The sequence below is a fragment of the Peromyscus californicus genome, unplaced genomic scaffold (genome assembly GCF_007827085.1).
Source record: "Peromyscus californicus insignis strain IS unplaced genomic scaffold, ASM782708v3 Scaffold_4__1_contigs__length_199733344, whole genome shotgun sequence".
Classification (NCBI taxonomy): Eukaryota; Metazoa; Chordata; class Mammalia; order Rodentia; family Cricetidae; genus Peromyscus; species Peromyscus californicus.
Genome location: NW_026294562.1, coordinates 16,779,270 through 16,801,368, shown reverse-complemented (window position 1 = coordinate 16,801,368; position 22,099 = coordinate 16,779,270). Strand labels below are relative to the sequence as shown.

Sequence of the window (22,099 nt, the reverse complement as noted above, 5' to 3'; positions counted from 1 at the left end):
ATTAAAGACCTCTTTAGTGCTGTTCAAGTAGGTCATTTTTTTATATTTCTTCTTGACTGCTCAACAAGTGTGGTGATTTTTATATTAGATAGTGGATAGTGTAAATGATTCATTGTAGAAACTCTAAATCTGCCTCTGATGAAAAGACTAGCAGCTCAGTGTGACCGTGTGGAGCCTTGGCCTTACATCTGAAAAAGATGGGCGTGTTTGTTTTACCCATCCGCACAAAGCAGATCCCATAGACCTAGAGTGTTTTTCTATCTCAACTCCTGGTCTTTTTCAGTGTCTCGGGGAAGCCTGACGTTCTTTCTGTATCCCTCTAATGAGGTAGGAATCAAATCTAAATTCTTACCTGTTCTCCTGGGCACAAGCTGGAGTCTTGGTTCAGTCCCTTCAGCCTTCCAGGTGCTATTTCCCTTGGAATGCTCAGTCTCCCTTAATGTGTGTGGTTTGGGGGTTAAACATGGACTTGAGGAGAATTTAAGTGTGTTTTCTAAGACCTCTTCCTTTCCCTGTGGCTCTCTCTTCTGTGGGATCTCTGTTCTCAATTGCCAGCACTGTGGCAGTTCTGAACCCTGTGCTTGGAAGAACCAGAATTCTTTGCCTAAGTTTTATTAATTTATTCAATAAATGTTCATTGATTCATGTGTATTTTAATATTTCATAAGAATAATTTTAATGGAACCAGAGAGATGGCTTAGGAGTTAAGATCATTTGATACTTTTGGAGAGTACCCAGGTTCCGTTCCCAGCACCCACATGAAAATTTACAGCTGTCCATAACTCTAGTTCCAGGGGTTCTGGTGTATTCTTCTGGCTTCTTCAGGTACCAGGAACACATACACATGCATTGTACATGTATGCATGCCAGCAAAACATTCATACACATAAAAGAAACAAAATTTTTAAAAATGCTTTTAATATATGTTGAAATAATTTCAACAAATGAATAAAACAAGAAAAGTTTCAACTTGTTTAAAACAAAACTCTTCATAATATTGTTAGGGAGAACTCGGACTACAGATGAAAAGGGTTTTTGTTGTTTTTTTCCTACCAATTTTTTGAAAAATAATAATTGGTCAAAAGCAAATTTTAAAATTCTGTTTATACTTTTATAAACAGACAAGTGAGTGAATAAATAAATGTGAGAAGACACAACTCTCCCCTATAGAAGGATTCCAATTTATAAAAATGTAGAGGGAAAAAGAAATTTAAGATTCACCATTAGAAAATTACTAGAGGCAAGATCCTTCAAAGGATACTAGAATTAGCAGGTGAAATTTAAAATAGAAACTATTTGCATACCCTCAAAATATTTTCTCTAATGTATTTAATAATTTCCAAAGGGGAAATTACACATTCACAGTGAGACCAAGTGATCAAGACAAACATCACTAGAACTGTCAACACATCTGTTGATTTGATGCCCTAAGAAGGAAGGGCCTGTCATCTCACATGTATCCTTCAAATAATGACCTCGTTCTCATCATGAGTTGAGGGAGATCCTATTGATTAACTGATTTAGAAGTGTCAGTCATGAAAGACAAGGAAAACTGAGAACTTGTGCCAGATTGTAGAAGACTGAGGAGGTATGACAAACACATGCAAATAAAGCTGCTGACAGAAGGAGACTGAGAAACTGAAACCTGTGTTAGTCTACATTTCATACACTCTCAAGTTCACACACATGCCTTTTTAATCGAAGACTTTACCCAGGGCTGGAGAAGGGGCTTTAATGGTTAAGAGGACCCTGCTCTAGTAGAGGATCCAAGTTCAGATCCCAGCTCCCACATCAGGTGGCTCACAAATGCCTGTAGCTCCAAGGCAGTGGTTCTCAACCTTCCTAATGCTGTGACCCTTTAATACAGTTCCTCATGTTGTGGTGACCCCAACCATAAAATTATTTTTGTTACTTCCTAACTGTAATTTTGCTACTATTATGAATAGTAAGGTAAATATCTGTGTTTTCCAATGGTCTTTGACAATCCCTGTGAAAGGGTCATTCAACCCCAAAGGGGTTGCAACCCACAGGTTGAGAACCTCTGCTCCAAAGGAGTCATGCACACCCCCTCTGACCTCTGAGACAGAGAAACAGAGGGACTCTCTCCCTCTCTCTCTCCCCCTCTCGCTCTCTCTTAAAAAAAAAAAAAAATCCCTCCTAAACAGCCCAGGTTGGCTTCAACTTGTCCTCCTCTTCTATCAGCCACTGAAGTGCTGTGTCTGGAGATGTATGCCACCATGCCTGGCTCTAAGTTAACTTCTCTGAGTGTTGTGCTGTGGTACTGAGGTTTGAACCTAGAGTTTAATGCATGCTAGGCAAGTGTGTAGTCTACCGCCGAGTTACATCTGCAGTCCCAGTTTCTTAGTTTTGATAAGTGTTCTCTGAGATATCATATTAGGGGAAGCTGAGTTGAGAAAGGGCAAAAAAAAAAATCTTTGTAACTTTTGTAAATCTGAAACATCTTAATTCATAAAATAGCGCTTTTAAAATTAATGTTAAGCGATTGTGGCTTAACTGTCATCACCTTAATTCCAACACAGACATTTAAGTCGGTTCTCAAACACCATTCCCAGGCCAGCAGTGTCAGCGTCTGCTGGAAATTGTGCTTCAGCAAGTCCCCCCAGGTGATTCTGATAGCACAGACAAGTGGGGAACAGTCATCTATGGTATAGATTCTATACCATCCACAACAACTTTAGGTAGGAAGCACATGCAGGAGGCTGAGGCAGGAGGATTGCCACAAGGTTAAGTACAGTCAGGACTGCCTTGTGAGACTCTGTCTCAAAAAGGAATAACTGGGCTGTGGAGAGGGCTCAGAGGTTAAGAGCACTTACTGCAGCTAGGCGGTAGTGGTGCACGGCTTTAACCCCAGCATTCAGGAGTCAGAGGCAGGTGAATCTCTGTGAGTTTGAGGCCAGCCTAGTCTAATGAGTTCCAGGACAGCCAGGGCAACACAGCAAAACCCTGTCTTGAAAAGCCAAACGAATGAATGAGTGAGTAATGTGTTTTAGCTATGTGTGGGTGGTGCACGCCTTTAATCCCAGCACTCAGGAGGCAAAGGCAGGTGGATCTCTTGAGTTCCAGTACAGCCAGGGCTACACAGAGAAACCCTGTTGGGAGGGCAGGGAGATAAAGCATTTTTCACCATGAAGGAAGACTACTGTAGTCAACATTTGTGTCCATTTCCTAGAGTTCTGTTTTTAATCAGTCCTTCTAATCCGTCTCCAAAGTATGCTTCAGACGTAGTCTTTCTTTCGCTCTTGCTGTTGTGGTCTAGCATGTAATCCAGGCTGGTCTGGAACTGGTTGTCTAGCCTGATCTGGCTTCCAGTTCACATTCCTCCTCAGTGATTAGTTTACAGGTGTGTGTCATCATGTCTGACTGATAGTTAAATGCTTTTTTTTTTTTTTGGTTTTTCGAGACAGGGTTTCTCTGTGTAGCTTTGCGCCTTTCCTGGATCTCGCGCTATAGCCCAGGCTGGCCTCGAACTCACAGAGATCCGCCTGCCTCTGCCTCCCGAGTGCTGGGATTAAAGGCGTGCGCCACCACCGCCCGGCTGTTAAATGCTTTTTTAAACAGAGCATGGGGTCTTAAATTTTACATTTATTTTGTTATTTTATTTTTCAGACACAATATCACTATGCTGCCCAGGCTAGCTTCAGACTTACAATCTTCCCACATTGGCATCTATAGTGCTGGGATTATACCATATCTGACTAAAGTTTGCATTTTAAAAGATGTGTATCCGATCATCTCTCTCCCATTCATACCATGAATTCCCTGCTCACTTGATCATGGGCACACCATTGACTTTTGTGGGCTCCGTTCTTGCCTCTTCTCTACTTGGTCCCTCAGCAACCACAAATCTCAAATTTAGAAGTAGAATTGTATGTTGATTTAGATAAATAGAAGAGAATATGACAGCTATGTCTGTCAGTGTTTCAGTATCTAAAACAACAACAACAAAAACAAAACAAAACGTGATTTTTTTTTTTCTTAAATTGTCTCCACAGACTTACAACAGCTGTGCCAGGCTCTGCATAAACCAGGAGACAGTATGTCTGACAAGCACTGCTATGAAGACTGAGAATTGTGTGGCCAAGGTAAGTAACAGTGTTCAAGAGTTAACATCAGGCCACATTGGCACAATGCTGCATCTGTAATTGTCTTTTTTTTCTTTCTTTTCTTTTCTTTTCTTTTTTTTTATAAAAGAAAGCATTTAATTAATTTGGGGTTTTCTTACAGTTTCAGAGGTTTAGTCTATTATCACGATGGGGGACATGGTAGCATGCAGACAGGTACTGTTGCCTGCCGTAGTTGAGAACTACATCCTAATGAGTGGGCAGAGAGCCTGTAATTGTCTTTATTCAGTGTTGTTACCACAGACTATCATAAGATCATACATTTATGAAGAGAATATAAGCAGGCATCACTTTATACAGAGTGAACTGAAAGTTGGCTTTTCTGTCTCTTCAGTTGCAACAGAATCTTTTGATTACCCAATCACACTGCTCAGTAAGATTTGTGTAAGATAACGTACAGTTTGTTTTGTAACTTCCTTTGTGGCTGGTTTGTTTGTTTGTTTTGTTCTTTGGGTTTTAGTTCCTTCGAGACAGGGTTTCTCTGTGTAGCCTTGGCTGTCCTGAACCTCACAATGTAGCCCAGGCTGGTCTCGAGATCGGCCTGCCTCTGCCTCCCGAGTGCTGAGATTCAACTCAAGCACTGCCATGCCTTCTTCCAGTGCTGCTGTAGCACATCAGCAATACACTGATGGTAGCAGTGTGAGCAGAGGAGAGGGCTACAGAGGGCCCAGGGGGATGGTGTGCCGCTGTTATTTCAGAAATGTCATATTTGGTGATTTTGAGTAGAAATGTATATGTAGCTGACATATGGGCCAAGTCTTTCATGTATAAATGTGTGTTATATCTCTAGATACAAAAATAATTTAAAAATTAGAAATCTTTGGGGCTGGAGAGATGATTCAGTGGTTAAGAACTCAGTGGTTAAGGACTGCTCTTGTATAGGATCCACGTTCAACTGTCAGCACCAAGCAATGGCTCACAACCATCTGTAACTCCAGTTCCAGGGGATATGTATGTCTGTGTCTTCTTCTGGCCTTTGTGACCATCGCATCCACATAATACACGGACATACATATAGGCAAAATACCCATACACACAAAATAAATTTTTTTAAAATTAGAAATCTTAAAATTTTTCTTTCAACTTTCTTGACTGGGGGGAGCTTTTTGTTAGTTTTACCCTCTTGGGGATAATGTTCAGTAATGAGTTATATGTCTAGAGTTTGTCTTCATTTTTATGCAAAAATAACTTTTATTACCATATAGGGGTTTGTTGTTTTACAGCTTTCCCACTTCCTGCTTACTCCCTTGTGTATGTGTGGGCCCTTACTTACTGTCATTACTAGAGGTAGGACTTGGTGTCATGTGGGCTCCATCTTTGTTAGGAAATTCAGGAAGAACTGTCTGACAACAAAAAATAAACAAGGTAGCAGCTTAGAAACAACTTAACTTTCTATAGTTCTAGAAGTGGGAAGATCATTGTGACAGTAGATTCAATGTCTAGTTAAAGGTCACTCTTCTTCAGAGATGGAGCCTTTCTGTAGTCTCAGGATGGAAGGGATGAGCCCAGCTCTGGGCCCTCTTAGTAATCATTTCTTTGTTTACTTATCGCTTAGTTAGGGCTCTAATTCTGTTCATGAAGACACTGTCCTCACACATTAAGTGGTTAGGAAGGAACACAATCATTCACAGCACAGGAGCAACAAGAATTGTTACTATATTTCCTAAAACACATGGTAATCTCTGACCTTGTTTTATTAGCTGAAAGTTTACAGCTTATAGCCATTGGAATTAGCCATATGAGGAATGTCAGAATTTATTTTAAATTACAGCTGCAAAAGGTAGGCTCATCAAATTGTGTCTTAAGTTCACATCCCAATTTGCTACAAAAAAAATGAAGAGTAACGTAAGTTACATTTAATTTTCAGTTACTTAACAAAAATTTCTAAGTGCTACTTCACCCTGTTTTATATCTAGCATTGGCATATGGAGATGGGGATCCAAAAAAAGTGTTCTTTTGATCCTTTTTTTGGACATGCTGCTCTCACTTTCATCACAAGTGAGTTACTTTTGGCTAAACAAGGCAAAAACTTAGCCTGAGCACCATCCAAGGACAGGGTGACAGTTTTAATGAGTTTCATTGAGAGCTGGCCAACTGAGCATCTGTTCCTGTTGTTCTCACGTACTTGGTAAGCCAGTGTCTACACTCCTTAGCCGTGCTGCTGTGTGTGTGTACAGTGTAGGGTGGGTTTGGGTTTGTTGTTATTGTTTTGTTTTGTTTTTTTCTTTTTCCACCCTCTACTTCACTGGTGCACAGTTAGAAATCTTCTGGCATCTGGCACAGTGGTGCAAATTCTTCCATCCTCTCGGGTGAGGAAATAAGTTTGCTTGTTACTACTCACCAGTCTGCTTCACCTGCTCCCAGATGGTGACCTTCTCATCCCATTCTTGCTTGTTTCAACATTATTCTGACACCTATTTTCTTTCATTGTCCCCTTAACCACTCTAATTGAATAATGATTTCTATAATTTCCAGTTGGAACACAACCAACTTCCTGGTTCCTTTTATTGGCCCACATCCTGTCTTCTAGTTCATTGCTTCAAATTTGAGCCAAGTCATCAAATAAAAATACATAACTGAAAGAAATGTTTATTGCAGTAACCTCCACCAACTAGCATGGCAACAACGAGAGTTTTCCTTTCTTATTGCTAAACGTGTTGTTTCTGTCTCATGATGTCATGCTGTCTTTCCTGACCTCATTTACTTCTTGACCTTTGAAAGAAATGACTGGAAATTATTTTTGTAGATCTGTAAGCATTTCCCTCTTTCTTGTTCTTCATCTTTAGTTCTTAACAGTAGTAGTTTTGTCTGCTGCAGTGGTGTGGCTGTGATGGCTTTCCTTCAGAAACTGGTTGAGCATCTGATACTGATTCAAACTGCTCCAGTGTGGCCTACGTGTCCAGCTGTCTCCATGTGAGAACCACTGTAATACAGTGAAGCCAGCCTTTTTCCCCTAAGAGTCAAAGCAACTGAATTTTGGTCAGAGTAATTTTGGTTTGGGTATAAATACTAATTGTAGTCTTAGCCCTTTTATTACTTGTTTGCATTTTACAGAAGACATTGGTCCTTTTCAAAATCAGGGATGAAGCCTGTTGTATTTTGTGTGTAGCTTTCCTCTGCCAGTAACCCTGTAGCCTTGCAGTTCCTGTGTGGAAAGGACACTCCTTTTAATTCTCGGTAAAATGTAAGAAAGCACAGCTGCTTCATACGCTACCTTAGGTTGACTGCAGTCTCCTGAGTCTTTACCTTGAAAGAAAGAGATTCAAGAAAGAGACATTTAAAAATAAAAGCAGGGAGAGGTCCAGGTAGTATTTGAAGCCATGAAGTATCTTGTATATAGTTTGTTTTTTTTTTTTTCTTTCTGTCTATCTGTCTGGGATCAAAAGATGTGCACCACCATGCCCTGGCTTGTTTGCTTTTTAAAGCATTTCATCTGCTCATAGCCCTAGCAGTTATGAGATTTGTTTGGAGAACATGATGAGCTCTATATTTATTGTAGCTTTAAATGGACAGTCATTATTGACTGTCAGCTTAGTCTTTAAAATCTATAATCACATTGTACCTAATTGTCAACCTTCATGTTTTTTAATTATGAAAGAAAACTGAGAACATTAATTTTTATGTTATCTTATTATTGACTTTATTGAAATACTACAGAAAATTTTGGTTTGAGGCTTTTCCATAATTTACCTTTACACCTCACACCCCTTCCATAAACATGTACAGTTAAAAATGAGTTGTTAGAATACCTACCTCTACCTTGATTCCTGGCCTAGATTGGGAAAGCTCTGTCTTTGTTTGGAATAAGTCCATTCAATGGTCTTGTGTACATTCTGTATTTTTGTTGTTTGTTACTACTGTTTTTTACTTGAGACTAATAATCTGTTTGAAACTGACTGAGACAGAAAGATGTGATGTTCCTTCCCACTCACTCCAGATTTTGATAGAAGACTTGTTTTATTTATTTCCAAAATTATATCCGCAGGAAACAAGCTGTTTAAATTCAGATTATGCTGAAGCAAAATGGTCCTGGTATGAGAAGCAACGTGCTGTTTTACGAGCACAGAGTCCCTTTTCTCATAACTGATTGATAGTAAATATTTTCCTGAAGAATTATTGCCAACCATGAACAGTGCAACTGTTTCACTTTGTTTCCGTGCTACTTGCTGTACCAGCCATTGTCGGTAATTAAGATCTACAATTCACAATGCAGACGTTTGCACTTCCTCTGGGTCTGTGCTATTTATAAGGCGTTTCAGCTGTTCAGAGTTTCTTCGGAGTTTTAAACTACATGTTAACAGGCCCCTTTAATATACTGTTCCACAAGTAGGAAGTCAGATGTCTGTCGTTCACACAGACCCTTCTGACATATCTGCAATTAGCTTTGTGGTGAACACAGCAAGATGTAATTGTGTCTTACCATCAAGGCCGTTGTGATTGGGAAAACTTGGAAGTGTAATACTGTTTTAAAGAAAGCAAGAATGAAATTCAGAATTAACATCTTTTCTTTCATCTTTAAAGGGGCAGTGAATTTAATGTCAATGGTTACCAAGGTTTTAAGAAATACACTTATTGGCTAGAATTTGTATATTTGTCAAATTAAGAATGTGAAAATAAGCTGGGCGGTGGTGACGCACGCCTTTAATCCCAGCACTCGGGAGGCAGAGGCAGGCGGATCTCTGTGAGTTCGAGGCCAGCCTGGTCTGCAAAGCGAGTTCCAGGAAAGGCACAAAGCTACACAGAGAAACCCTGTCTCCGGAAAAAAAAAAAAAAAAAAAAGAATGTGAAAATATATTCCCTCTAGTTGTGCATGACTTTATGTCTCAGAAGACTTGGGACAAAATGGATTAGCAGATTGATAACACATGTGTTGTATAACAGAAACCTGAAGTAGCACATACCATTGATAAGGAAGGTGTCAGCAGAGAGCTTAGTCTGTGTTAAATAAAATTGGTCAAATTCAAATTGTTTTAAATCCAAAAGAGAATTGATATTAAGAACTCCAGACTCATCCAGGAATCTTCACGAATGATGCCCTAAACTCAGAGTTCCTGTGCAGTCTTGTTGCCACAGGCACTCATTGTTAAACATACAAGAAGAAACAAGAAACTGAAAGCTGTCAACAAAATGTGTTCAAAACTTTGCCCGGGGTGGAGCTCACCCTGGTTGTTCTTAAGCCTAGAGTCCAGCTGTATTGATTGTGCATATTGGCTCCCAGCATCTTCAGCAGAGTAGATCTGCGCAGAAAGGCAGGGCGCAGCTTTCATTGCTGCTTCTTGATGGCCCTTGAATAGAGACAGAGCTTCTGACACAGCCATTCCAAGGCAGTTTGGTCAGAACCCAAAAACTTACCGCAGTCCTTTTCAACTCCAGTGCTTGTGTGAACTTCTCTTTCTCAGTGAACTCTCTGTGAACGATTTGGTGTTTTGTTTTTTTTTAAGACAGCATGATTCAGCTGTTGGGAGCCACTGATCTATCTGGCTGAGGCACTTCAAGATGCTAGAAGACCCTGTTCACATTTCTATCTAGCCAGGGAGCCAATAAGATTGAGTTTGTCTTTGTGGATTGATCTACATCAGCATGAGATGAGCCCAGTCAGTGTCTTCCTCAGTGAGAAAGGAAAGGTTATGGGGGAGAGGGATGAAAACAGAAAGTTCTTCATCAAGAATTGACTGCAGTATTGCCTACTGATGCATGTCGGATCACCCGCACAGAGAGATCACATGGCTTCTCCAAAAGTCAAACGATCAATTCGCCTCGTTTTGGCTCTGTACTTAATGCACAAACAGTGCGATCTGCGGGGCTGTAATTGCATTGTTAGGGCCAAGGAACAAGCCTGTGCCTTTTCAGCAGACAGCTGGCAGGGAGAGAGGCATGTTGTTAGGAAAGAGAGAGGCAAGGCAAATAAAATTACTGCTAACGCTCAGAGATCGGCAGGAGTCCTACTTGCCTAATCTTACCGGTGGGAGCAAGCGGCTGTTGTAATCCAATTATAGCAGCATAAGCAATTTGTTAGACACTCCGCATAATGTAACAATTTCCCAATAAACTCTGACTTGTAATAACGTCGGCAAGAGTCCGCATAAATCTGCCCGAATGGTGGGGGCTGGAGCGTTCGGCTGGGGGCTTGTAATTGGCGCCATCAGCACGTTTTGTGGAGTGCAGTATGGTGCAATCTTTTAGTGCAGGAATTTTAAGGAGAAAGGCATGGCACATGTTTCTTAGAAAAAGAAAAGTGGCCATTAAAAGGGGAGCAGCAAGAAGGGCACACTCTTGCCTTCACATTACCTAGGAATCTCAGTGTATAAAGAAAACAGGGGGAAGCCATGTTTCCTTCTAGTTCTAAAGAGGAGAGATGAGGGAAAGTGTGTGGAATAGTTAGATTCCTTTATTTGAAAGGCATCAGTTTCTATTATTTATACCCTCATTCGCCAGCTCCCTAAAAATGCTATTTGGATAGCATTTAGATAACATTTTAACAAAATAGTCTTAGCTAGGAAAGCCTTGGAATGCCAAGTTTATCTATTTTCTTTAGAAGTTTAGCGATTTCTGTATAACATATGTATGTAAATATAGTGTGTGTGCGCGCGCGCGTGTGTGTGTGTGTGCGCGCGTGTGCGTGTGTGTGTGCGCGCGCGTGTGTGTGCGTGCGCGCGCACTTATTCCCATGCCCTGGACAAAGCCCTTCAATGGTATCTCACTGAGTGTCAAACCTTTCTGTAGACTTCTGCCTTCTACTTAAAGAGCCATTGCTCACTAAAGGGGTTTAAACCCAGCCTGTTTGCTTGGCAACTGTGCTGCACTGCCTGCGTGGAATCTTAATTCTAAATGCATTGTGACTATCTGCAGTATTAGGATTACCAATTAAGTTTGTTATTTAAAATATACCTGTATGATTTTTATATAAATAGCTCTGATTCTTAGGTAATAATATTTCTGTTTTATAAAAATATTATAGAGTATATTTGGGCTACAATTACTTATTGATTGGTGTATGTAGTCACAGACTGAGGCTTTTATTTATACAAGGTAAGGGAGATGAAGAATACTTTACACATGTCAGTTAATAGATGCATTTTCATGCTTCTGAATATATTAAACATCCCCTACTTTCTTATGCCAACCCAACCCTTCATTGCTACATGATTTGTGTCACAACCACACTTTCAAAATAGGCCCAGGGTTCTCCAGAATACCCTGTTGCTGTGGGTATTATCACAATAAATATTTACTTTCTATATAAACATTTCCTTGTATTGGAGCAAATGCTGCCTTGTTTGACTGGAGCTACATCAATAAACTGCAGTGCCTCTAATAAAGCCACTCAGTGTCTGGGTTTAACTAATGGCTGATTTTCATGACTTTGACAGTGAGCTGTGTGCGTTATTTTCTCCTGATATTGTAAAAATAATGAGAGCAAATTAGAACAATCAGTTTACACAGATAGCTCCTGATTGGAGGCGATGGGCAATATGGCAGCAGGTAATCCATCTTCGGGCTCCTGTCACATTAACTTCAGCAGTGTGAAAAGATCAGGTGGGGTAAGCAGGGATCCTGCCCAATCGGAACACTGAAGTTAATGAGAAGAGCATTGTTCTGTGATCAACCTTTTAATTAGCAAAAGCAGAAACAGAGGACGTGATGAAGACAGCACCTCAGCCACACAGTGCAAGGCACAGTTTCTGAAGGGAGAGGACGAGACCTGTGGTTGCTGCCCTCCTCCTGCTGTGTGTAGGCATTGTGATTCTGTCCAGAGCTCACTTACAGATTGTGAGAAATGCCCCTCCTTTCCAGAGCCATGCCCCAAATACAGTCAGTGTGTTAATAATCTGTGGACTGGAATTCTGTCGGGTCATTCAGGATTTTGATGTCAGTACTTTCTTTGGTGTTGTACTCTGGATTTTACATTTTGATTAAAGCAAAAATAAACAAAATGAGTAACCGTAGGAATTAAATCCTGTACAGTTCTCCTGTCACCCCTACCTTATCCCTTCATTGTGGAATTTTTTCTGCAAGTAACACAGGGTTTTATGGTGTGGAGTGTTCTGTCACTTTGAGTTATTTAAAAGAGGAGCAAACTCCAGGCAGCAAGCCGTGGCATATTGAAATTGGGTTCTTTTCCTGATTCTGTTTATTAGGGAATTGGCTGTTTTGTTTATATATCTCTTGTGCCATTGGCTTCTCAGTGTTGGCACTGTGTTTTTTCAATTTTTTGTAATTGAGAATTGAATATCAGTCAAGTATGATGTTTATGGAAAGGAAGAAGGGGATATAAAACCATAATGAACTTAAAGTCTGAATCATTCATTTAAAGCTCAGTTATACTAACGTTGTAACCCTGTTAATCATCCTTACAATAAAAAAGTTGTGTAGTACAATGGAAGGCATTAATGAGAGAAAAGTTTTAGCCAAATGAGCTTTATTTATTTATTTATTTTTATTTTATGTATATGAGTGTTTTTCTGCATGTATATGTGTGCCTGGTACCCTTGGAGGTCAGAAGTGGGTGATGGATACCTTGGAACTGGTGTTACGGATGGTTGTGAACCACCATGTGGGTGCTAGGGACCAAACCCAAGTCCTCTGAAGCCAATGTTCTTAGACCACTGAGCCATCTCTCCAGCCGAAGCCTGTGCTTCTTATGTCTTTCTAGAAAGCTTTAACTTTGGAAAAGTATATGATGACATCACATTTCACAGTGTTCTAGTCTTCACCCGGTTAAACATAGTGACTTACTGTAAAAGTAAGTCATTTAATTAATACATGCTATGTGATGGAGTCAAATATATAGAAAATAAGCTTTATTTCTTGTCATGAACAGTTAATTGGCTTAGACATTATTAAAGGGATTAATATATTTTGGTTATCATGAACCTATCTGAGTTTAGAATTGGTGGGAAAAGGCGAAACTACATTATGAAATATTTAGATTTTGTAGAAGACAATCTTTTCTCATCTTAGTTAATAAGACTTGTTTAATCATTTATAATTAGTGTTGATTATACCTATCATAATTTGTATAACTCTCTAGGCCTGTTGCTGTAAGATACACTTTATACACTTAAGTCCCTAGTATTATGCCTTCATGTAAAACACAAAACAAAGTGCTTCCTATCTGATCTCTCTGTTCCCTTCAAAAACCTTAATACTGTCAGAGCAAAATTTTAATTACCAGCGAGCCTTGCCTGAAATTTGTATAAATCAGTTTTAGGGTCAATGACATGATACCAGATATTGTCCAGCAGTCCCCCAACACATACTTCAACATATTGATGCTGTTCGTATTAGTATATTATGAACAGTATACTAATTCATATTAAAGCCACTCTATTCCTGAATGTGGAGGAGAGATTTTTATTCTTAAAGCTAGTATAGGTCCTGGTGGGTGTTGGCAGGTATAAACATTCTCCTTTCTGCTGTTTGGAAGTTTCAGAAGCCTGGATTTATAAGCTCTCCATGAATAGATGTGTTCTTAGTCACATGGTGTAAAAAGATCAGTTACAAAGCTTGTGAAACCCGAACCCTTCTTTTGAACCTTCCGGTACCCATGAGCTCAGGATCCATACATGTAAGATTGTATTCTTGTGTTCTGACCTCAGCTTGTAAATGCCTCCCCAGTGTGTGACAGGTTTCATTAAGAATTTAACAGTGATGTCCTTCTTTCCTAAGAGTCTGGAGTTCATCTGCCCTGTGACCTGCCAATATTCCTGTTCTGGAGGCTTCTTTCCAGAGAGAACAACTTATGATCAGTGCTGGGGTTCTGTCCTGTGGGCTTGTATTGTTTATACTAATAATTTCATAAATGTACAGTTCTAAATAAGTAAGCAATTCCCTTTGACTTCCTAGAAGAACAAAGTACCATGTCACCTTAAACTCTGCTCATCTCAGCATAGGTTCATGGGGCTTAGCTTTGAGAAATTGTCCTTAGTCCTTTGGAACTTAGCCAGTGCATGCTTGTTTCAAGTTCTTACTCGTGAAATGTTTGAACCTGTGAGGCTGTTATAATCCTAAGTTCTCCTACACAAAACAGCTCCCTCCATTCCTGTGTTAAGTTGAGGGTTTTGTTTTGAAACAGTCTGGCTGTGTGGCCCCGCCTAGCCTGGAACTCACAGTCCTTCCTTCACTTCCTGAATACAGATGCCACAGATGTGCACCCCATGCCCAACGCCAGGTCAAGATGTTAACTGTCCATTTTGTTTCTTGCCCGCTTTCAGGTGGAGGGACTCCATCCCCACCCCAGTACTAGAGGTCTAACTCAGGGCATGGAAGATGCTAGGCAAACGTTCAGTCCCAAACATGCCCCCTCCCCTTTTTTTAATTTAAGTTTTCTACTCAAAAATTTGAGGAAGAGGAAATACATGAGTCTGGTTTTGGCCTGTGCATTAGGTGCTGTAGTACCAGCTGTGTGTTACCAGTTGTAAACGCAGACCTGATGAGATGAGCTCTTACCCCTTTCTTGCAGGTGGTGAACCCTGAAGCTTAGAGGAGTTGAAACCCCACTCCCATCTTTAAGTTATGGAATCAAAGTTAATTCAAACCTCTCTGATCTCAAAATCCTTGCTCACCAGAATGCCTTTCAGTAGTATTTTGAGGCCCCATGTGCTCTCCAACCAATCTGCTTCCCCTTCGTACAATTTTCCTCCTTTTGACTTCTGTGTAGTGCTTTGACTAACCTTCCTGCCACCTCAACCCTTTACTTCTTATTAAGTATCTATATTCAGAAATTTTGTTTTGTTTTGTTTTGGTTTGGTTTTGGTTTTTTGAGACAGGGTTTCTCTGTGTAGCTTTCCACCTTTCCTAGAACTCACTCTGTAGCCCAGGCTGGCCACGGACTCACACAGATCCGCCTGCCTCTGCCTCCGAGTGCTGGGATTAAAGTCGTGTGCCACCACTGCCCGGCTTATATTCAGAAAATTTAAAACTTCAGATTACTCATTCAGTAATTCCCTTTAAGTGTTATCTGCTTATTCAGACGTAATTAATATTTACTTTCCCAACAAACAGGCTATGGGACTTTAAAGGGTCTCAGGTGACGCCATATTATGTTTTTCTACATAGGAAATGAGGGAGGCTTAGTAAACAAATGGCTCAAGTTGGTGACTCATTTTAATAATTGTTTTATTTATTTATTTATTTATTTTGGTTTTTCGAGACAGGGTTTCCCTAGCTTTGGAGTCTGTCCTGGACTAGCTCTGTAGACCGGGCTGGCCTCGAACTCACAGAGATCCGCCTGCCTTTGCCTCCCGAGTTAGTAATTGTTTTAAAAGTTGTTCTGGGGACAAGAGAGATGGCACAGTGGTGAAATTCCCAGCACCCTCACAGTGAATCACAGCTCCATTTCCAAGGGATCTGATGACCTCTTGTGACCTCCGAGGGCATCAGACGTGCACGTGGTGCAAGGCCAGCACAGCACTCACACACATAGACATAAAATGAATCCTCTTTTTAAGTTGTTCTGGAATACAGTGCTTTAGAGTATAAGTATGTATTGTCAGTTTTTCAACCAAAAACTATTTCCCACTTAAACTTAGTTGTTAATTTTGACAGTTAAAAGCATTGCCTCCTGGGCTGGCAAGATGGCTCACCAAGTAGAGGTGTTTGCTGCCCAAGCCTGACAACCTGAGTGGGTATCCGGGACTCACACATTAAAGGAGAAAACTGAGTCTTGTAAGTTTTTTACTGACCTCCACATGCAGGCCATGGCATTTTCACACAAGAACATGTATGTGCATGCTGTACACTAAATAAGTTAATTTTTAAAAAAGACCAAAGACCATGGCCCTTTAAGGCTGTAAAGCCTTGTCTTCATTTTAGTAAATATTTTTGTTTCTACTCATGCTTCTAGATTGTGAGGGTTGCTGTCTATATACATGTGGTCAGGGTATCAGAATTTAATTGGACTTTGAAATCCTCTATCTCAAAGAGGAGGGTGGAGTAAAGATGAGTGGTTAAAGAGGGCTTGAAAACCAAAATATCAGTCTGTGGGTATGACTGGGCATTCATTCTCTGGGGACAGAATAGAAGTTTTCTACAGGTAATTGTGACATGAATTTTCTGTACAGATTTATAAAAGCATGTAAGAAGTTCTTGCTCACATAGAGAGCTAAGATGATGAGACACAGGGGTGCTAAAGTATTTCTAGTAGATGGAAAATAAATTTAACCATGTTCTGTCCTTCAAATATCAATTCAGATTTAAGCCACATTTTCTAGAAATATCTACGACGGTAAGAAATTTAATTATACTTTCTTTTTTCCTTAGACATGCAAGGGAGCCAAAAGAGGAATATAGGGGGAAAGCCCTGTTAAAAAGTGACGGTTCCTACAGTGTTAACTGTGGAGTCTGTAGCGTGACTCTGTAATGGAATATCATGGCAGGGGGTATAATACTGTAAATAAGATGAATGTGCCACTTGTGGATTAATGGGCAACCTAAAGAGTAGCTTTATTTACATCTATGTGTGAGGTTTATTTTCATTTTGTATTTTTTTCTTACTCTTGTGCTTGGACTTACTATAAATCTGATAGTTTAATCATAGAACTTCAAAAGAGAATCAGTTTGCTTGGTCTTGCTGGCATTGCCCACCGTGCCTCTTCCTCCTCCTCCTCCTTTTTGTTTGTTTTCTCATGCAAGGTCTCACTCTGTACCCTGGGCTAGCCTAGACCTTGAAGTGCCTGACTCCGCCTCTAGAGTGCAAGGTCCCTTTACCATTACTCCTGTGACACTAGCGTGTTCTTTTTTTGGGTTTGTTGTTGGTTTGGGTTGGGCTGGGATTTTGTTTCTGGTTATTTATGTTCTTTCTGAGTTTCATGCCCTATCACCACCAGGTGTGTGTGTGTGTGTGTGTGTGTGTGTGTGTGTGTGTGTGTGTGTGTGTGTGTGTATTGCTGTCTATTAGTGCTTTTCCAATTATTTCTTAGTGACCTGTTTGAGTTTTTAGATTTATGAATTTCAGATTGATAATAAAATGAAATTCTTTTTTTTAAATTTTATTTATTTTGCAATACAATTCAATTCTACATATCAGCCACCGATTTCCTTGTTCTCCCCCCTCCCGCCCTCCTCATCTTCCCCCCAGCCCATCCCCCATTCCCACCTCCTCCAGGGCAAAGCCTCCCCCGCGGACTGAGATCAACCTGGTAGACTCAGTCCAGGCAGGTCCAGTTCCCTCCTTCCAGGCCAAGCCAAGCGATCCTGCATAGGCCCCAGGTTTCAAACAGCCAACTCATGCAATGAGCCCAGGACCCGGTCCCACTGCCTGGATGCCTCCCAAACAGATCAAGCCAATCAACTGTCTCACCCACTCAGAGGGCCTGATCCAGTTGGGGACTCTTCAGCCATTGGTTCATAGTTCATGTGTTTCCATTTGTTTGGCTATTTGTCCCTGTGCTTAAAAAAAAGATACTTTCTTTAATTCTGTGTTACCTTGTTGTTTTTAAGAATTAATATAGTGTCAAGCTGGGCGGCGGCGGTGGCCACACACGCCTTTAATCCCAGCACTCGGGAGGCAGAGCCAGGCCGATCTCTGTGGGTTCGAGGCCAGCCTGATCTACAGAGCAAGATCTAGGACAGGCACCAAAACTACACAGAGAAACTCTGTCTGGGGGGGCGGGGGGATTAATATAGTGTCATTTTATACTTTAAAACAGATGAAATTTTCTCTAACTTTTTCTCTGGATAATAACTTAGGGCAAAGAAATTATTTCTGAAATGTATTAATTCCATGAAATACAGCTTTTGTTTTACATTTTGTTCTGATAAGTTAACTATTAGAAAGATATGTATCCAGATTTCAATAGATTCCATTTGCAGTGACATAGTTTTCTATATTAAATGAGTTTTATTATTACTACCTTTTTGGTTGACCGTTTAGGTGGTTGTTGACTGCAAATATAATGCCATTATTAGGTGCTTTGAAACTTGAAAAGCTTGAGACTCAGACCGTTAGCTTCTCCCTGCTTTGCCTCAATTGGAAATGTATAAAATGAGTTATTTCATTATGTAACTGGCCTATCATTTATTAATTTAGTTTAGTTTTGTTTTTTAAACAAAGTCTCACTCTGTAGCCCAGGCTGGCTTAGAATTTGCTTTGTAGTCCAGGTTGGACTCAAACTCTGGACAGTGAGCCTCTCTCAGCCTCCTGAGTGCTGGGATTCCAAGCATGAGCCCCTATGCCTGGCTTCACATAGTTACTTTAAAAAGGCTGATTCTTTGTAAGACAAACCGGGTAGCTCACTTAGGATTATTTTTAGCTTGATTGACTTGAAATGAAATGTCATGGATTTTTTTACATTGATTTACTCTGTGTGTTTGCACACAAGTGTATGTTCCCTCATGCATGTGCATTCCTGTGTGTGGAGGTCAGGGAACAACTTAGAAAGTGGGTGCTTTTCTTCCACTCTCTGGGCCCTGGAACCAACTTGGTTCTTGATGCTTGGCAGCAAGTGCCTTCACCTGCTGAGCCAGCATGCCATCCTGAAATGAATTTTTAAAGAACTAAATTGGATAGCCCTTTTGCACTATTGTTTATTGAACATATAATGTGTCACACTTTTAACTAAGTCCCCGTTGTTCTTCTTGGGTTAGCTTTAACTCTGACCAGGCACATAAGGTACCACAGAACTTGGGTTTGAAATCAGTTTAACCACATGGCCCCGTGCTTTCAACCACTGTTTATACATTTTAGTGCATAGAAAATTAGAGGACACGCTGTAAATAGGAGGATTGTCGAAATAGTTGTCTGTGGATGTTAAAGTAACTTTTAAAAACTAGGCTTTGGAAATCACAGCAGTATGTGAACTCGTTTTATAAAATCACAATACAGGAATACATCTTAGGTTTCCTGTTCTCTTGCACTCAGAGTTTTCCTTTTCAGCATTCTGTATCGGATGATAAAAATTTTAAATCCCTCAATTAGCAACCACGAAAAACCCCAAGTGTTTATTGAACCTTGTAATCTCCTCTTGTTGTCGGTTAGGATTTTCTTTCAGGCTTTGATTGTGTGTAATAAAACTGTTGCTTAATTAATGCCAGGGTTCTGAATCCTTTGGTTGCCACAGAAGAGAGTGAAGTGGCTAAACCAAGAGGCAACATCCAATAGCTTTTCTGTCATGTTAATTTAGACCTGTCATTCCTGTCCTAGTTCGTGATCTACAGCTCCCAACAGATAGCAGGTGAATGGAAAGGGAAGCCATAGTGAGTGAATCCTGTCTGAGGACGACACAGCACATGATTGAGGCTCTCAGCAGGTTAATGAAGAACTGTTTTCAGACATCATTTCACTCCTTACATCAAACGAGCTGCCCTTGGAATGAGTGTGGCCATCTTAATATGACCAAACTAAGGTGGCAAAGTGACATCTTGGCCTTATGGAATGTACACGAAAGACTAGTGACTACTGTATAGTGTCTTGGTGGAGTGTGCTGGTCCATAACCAGAACATGAGTTAGAAGTCGTAGACTGCTATTCATCTTTTCAAATAATAAAAATTAAATGGTAAAGATATATTTGCAAATTGCTAAACTTCCTTTAATTACAAATATGTTACTCTCTTATACACACATTCTCTCTCTATATATATATATATATCTCTCTATCTCTCTCTCTCTCTCCCTCTCTCCCTCTCCCCTCTCTCCTCTTCTTCCCCTCTTTTTTTTTTTTTTGGCCAGGTTCTTACTGTGTAACCTTGACTAGTCTGTAAATTCACCGGTTTCCTGCCACAGGCTCCTAAGTGCTGGGATTATATACACTCGCTTTAGTTACTTTTAAAGGGATTCGTGTGTTTTAAAAAAACACTAAGGTAGAGGGCTGAGTGACTCAGTGGGAAAGGACTTGTCACGCAAGCACCAAGACTGGTGTGAAGGTCCTCAAGACGGTGTGGGGGCTGCCTGGAGTGTGCCAGGAAACTGAGATGGGAGTCCCTGGAGCTAGCTAACGAGCTAGCCAAGTGGGTGAGCTCTGGCCTCAAATGAGAGACCCTGCCTCAGTAAATAAGAGGTAAAGTGATAGAGAAAGACACCCGACACCATTCTGGTCTCCACTTACATCTACTCAAGTACTCACACATGCAGGGAGGGGGAAAAGGTTGGGGCTGGTGCGATGGCTCAGCAGGTAAAGGTACTTGATACAATACCTACTGACCTAAGTCAAGTCCTCAGGTCCTGCATTACAGGAGAGAACTGGTGTCCACAGGTGACCCTCTGACCTCCAAATATGCTCCCTGCATATGATTGATAGGTAGGTAGGTAGGTAGGTAGGTAGGTAGGTAGGTAGATAGATAGATAGATAGATAGATAGATAGATAGATAGATAGATAGGCAAAATTTATTTTTAAAATGGCTAAAGCTTGCTTCACATTATAATTCAAAAGAACATTTTCTTAGTTTTCAGAATGCAAGCTTAATCCCCATTAGTCTTTCTTAAAATGAATTTACTTTTAAGGAAACTGAATTTTTCTTTTTCTTTCATTCTTCATGATTCAAGAAACTTACCTGATTTTATATGTGTTTTAATTTTAACAAGAATTTTAGTAAGCAGTGTTTCCTTCAGAATGTGTGGGAGGTTGAAATCTAACAATGAAAATACGAAGAAGCCCTTTCTTTCCTTCTGGCTGCTTTCCCAGAATGGTTATATATGTGTTACAATTGTTGAACTCTCAGCACCTGCCCAAACTCTATGTGGGTTGTGTAGGACTACAATATTGTATCAGAATTATACTTTACGGTGACACCCAAATGTGAAGTAGAAACATTGATAAAGTCATCATTTTCCGTGCCTGAGATACCAGTGAAGAAAGAAGTTTACAAAGACATAGGGAAAGAATCTAGACTTGAGGTTCAGTAGCCTCTGTTGTCCAGGGGATCACCGAGTGCTAGAAAATAGTTGTCTTAGAATGGTGGAATTGGGTTAAATGTTCGTAGTGAGCCCTTCTGATTGACCTCCACCAAAGAGCAAGGTTCCCGGCACTGACCTCCTTGGCTCCTGCAGCGCTGTGGGTGCGGTGCTCATGCAGCCAGCAGACAAGGAGACAAGACAGGAAGATGCTCTAAGTAGGAAATGCTTTTAGTAGCATGTTTCTTTGTTGCTAGAACATAATGTTGCCACAAATCATGAATAAATATTCCAAATTCTCGAATATTATAGCAGTTATAACCATTTTTAAGCCTCCTTTGTAAGTAGATATTTCTCTCCTGGCTTTCTGTACTGTGAACTTTACAAAACTGGCATAAGCAGCCTATTAATTATTCATATCATAGCAACAATTAAAGCAAATTAAAAATAAAAATCACCATATTGCATTTAACCGTGGGCAGCACCAAATTGTGTCAGCTCTGTAAGGGCCTGTGGTGTTTCCTTAGTTAGAAGTGCTAGAGGGAGCTCTAACCTTGCTCAGAACAGTGCCATGTGGGGACAGTTGTCTGTGTGTGGCCACAGGGTCACAACAGGAGAAAGAATCTCAGGCTCCTTTGTAGCAAAATTTAAATCTTTTCATAATTTAATGATTGTTTCCTTTATATCAGAAAATAAAGGTTGGGACAGTCTGTCAGTAACCAGACAGATTCTCCCCCCCCCCCTTCTCCCTTGTGTGAATATAATCTAGCAATGTTAAGGGTTTCTAGATTTGATGAATTTCCTCAAAATGAACAGACAGACCTGTACAACAGCAGTCTATTTGAAAGAGAAAAAAGGAACACAACAGAGCCCACTCCTCCTCCCATGAAGCCAGTGCCCTCCCAGAAATAATCGTTACCTTCACTTCCAGCTCCTTAGGTTAGTGCTGCCTGGTTTAACCATACAGCATGCATCCCTTACTGTATATGTCATTTGGGCAGAATATCTTTAAGAACCATTCACATTGTTACACATAGTTACAATTTCTATATCCTTAGTGGTAGGTAATATTTCACTGTAGGCAAACATTTGGGTTTTTTTCAGCTTTTAATAATTAAAAAATTCTC

At 40.3% G+C, this 22,099-nt stretch overlaps 1 protein-coding gene across 6 annotated transcripts in view; it reads left to right on the top strand.

The window, feature by feature from the left end:
- Positions 1-22,099, top strand: part of Btrc (beta-transducin repeat containing E3 ubiquitin protein ligase) — a 189,397-nt gene that overhangs the window by 117,385 nt on the left and 49,913 nt on the right. For all 6 annotated transcript variants that reach the window (XM_052714910.1, XM_052714906.1, XM_052714909.1 and 3 more), the window contains one exon: positions 4,014-4,103. In XM_052714910.1, coding sequence (XP_052570870.1) covers positions 4,014-4,103 — 90 coding nt within the window. The remainder of the gene's footprint in view (positions 1-4,013; positions 4,104-22,099) is intronic.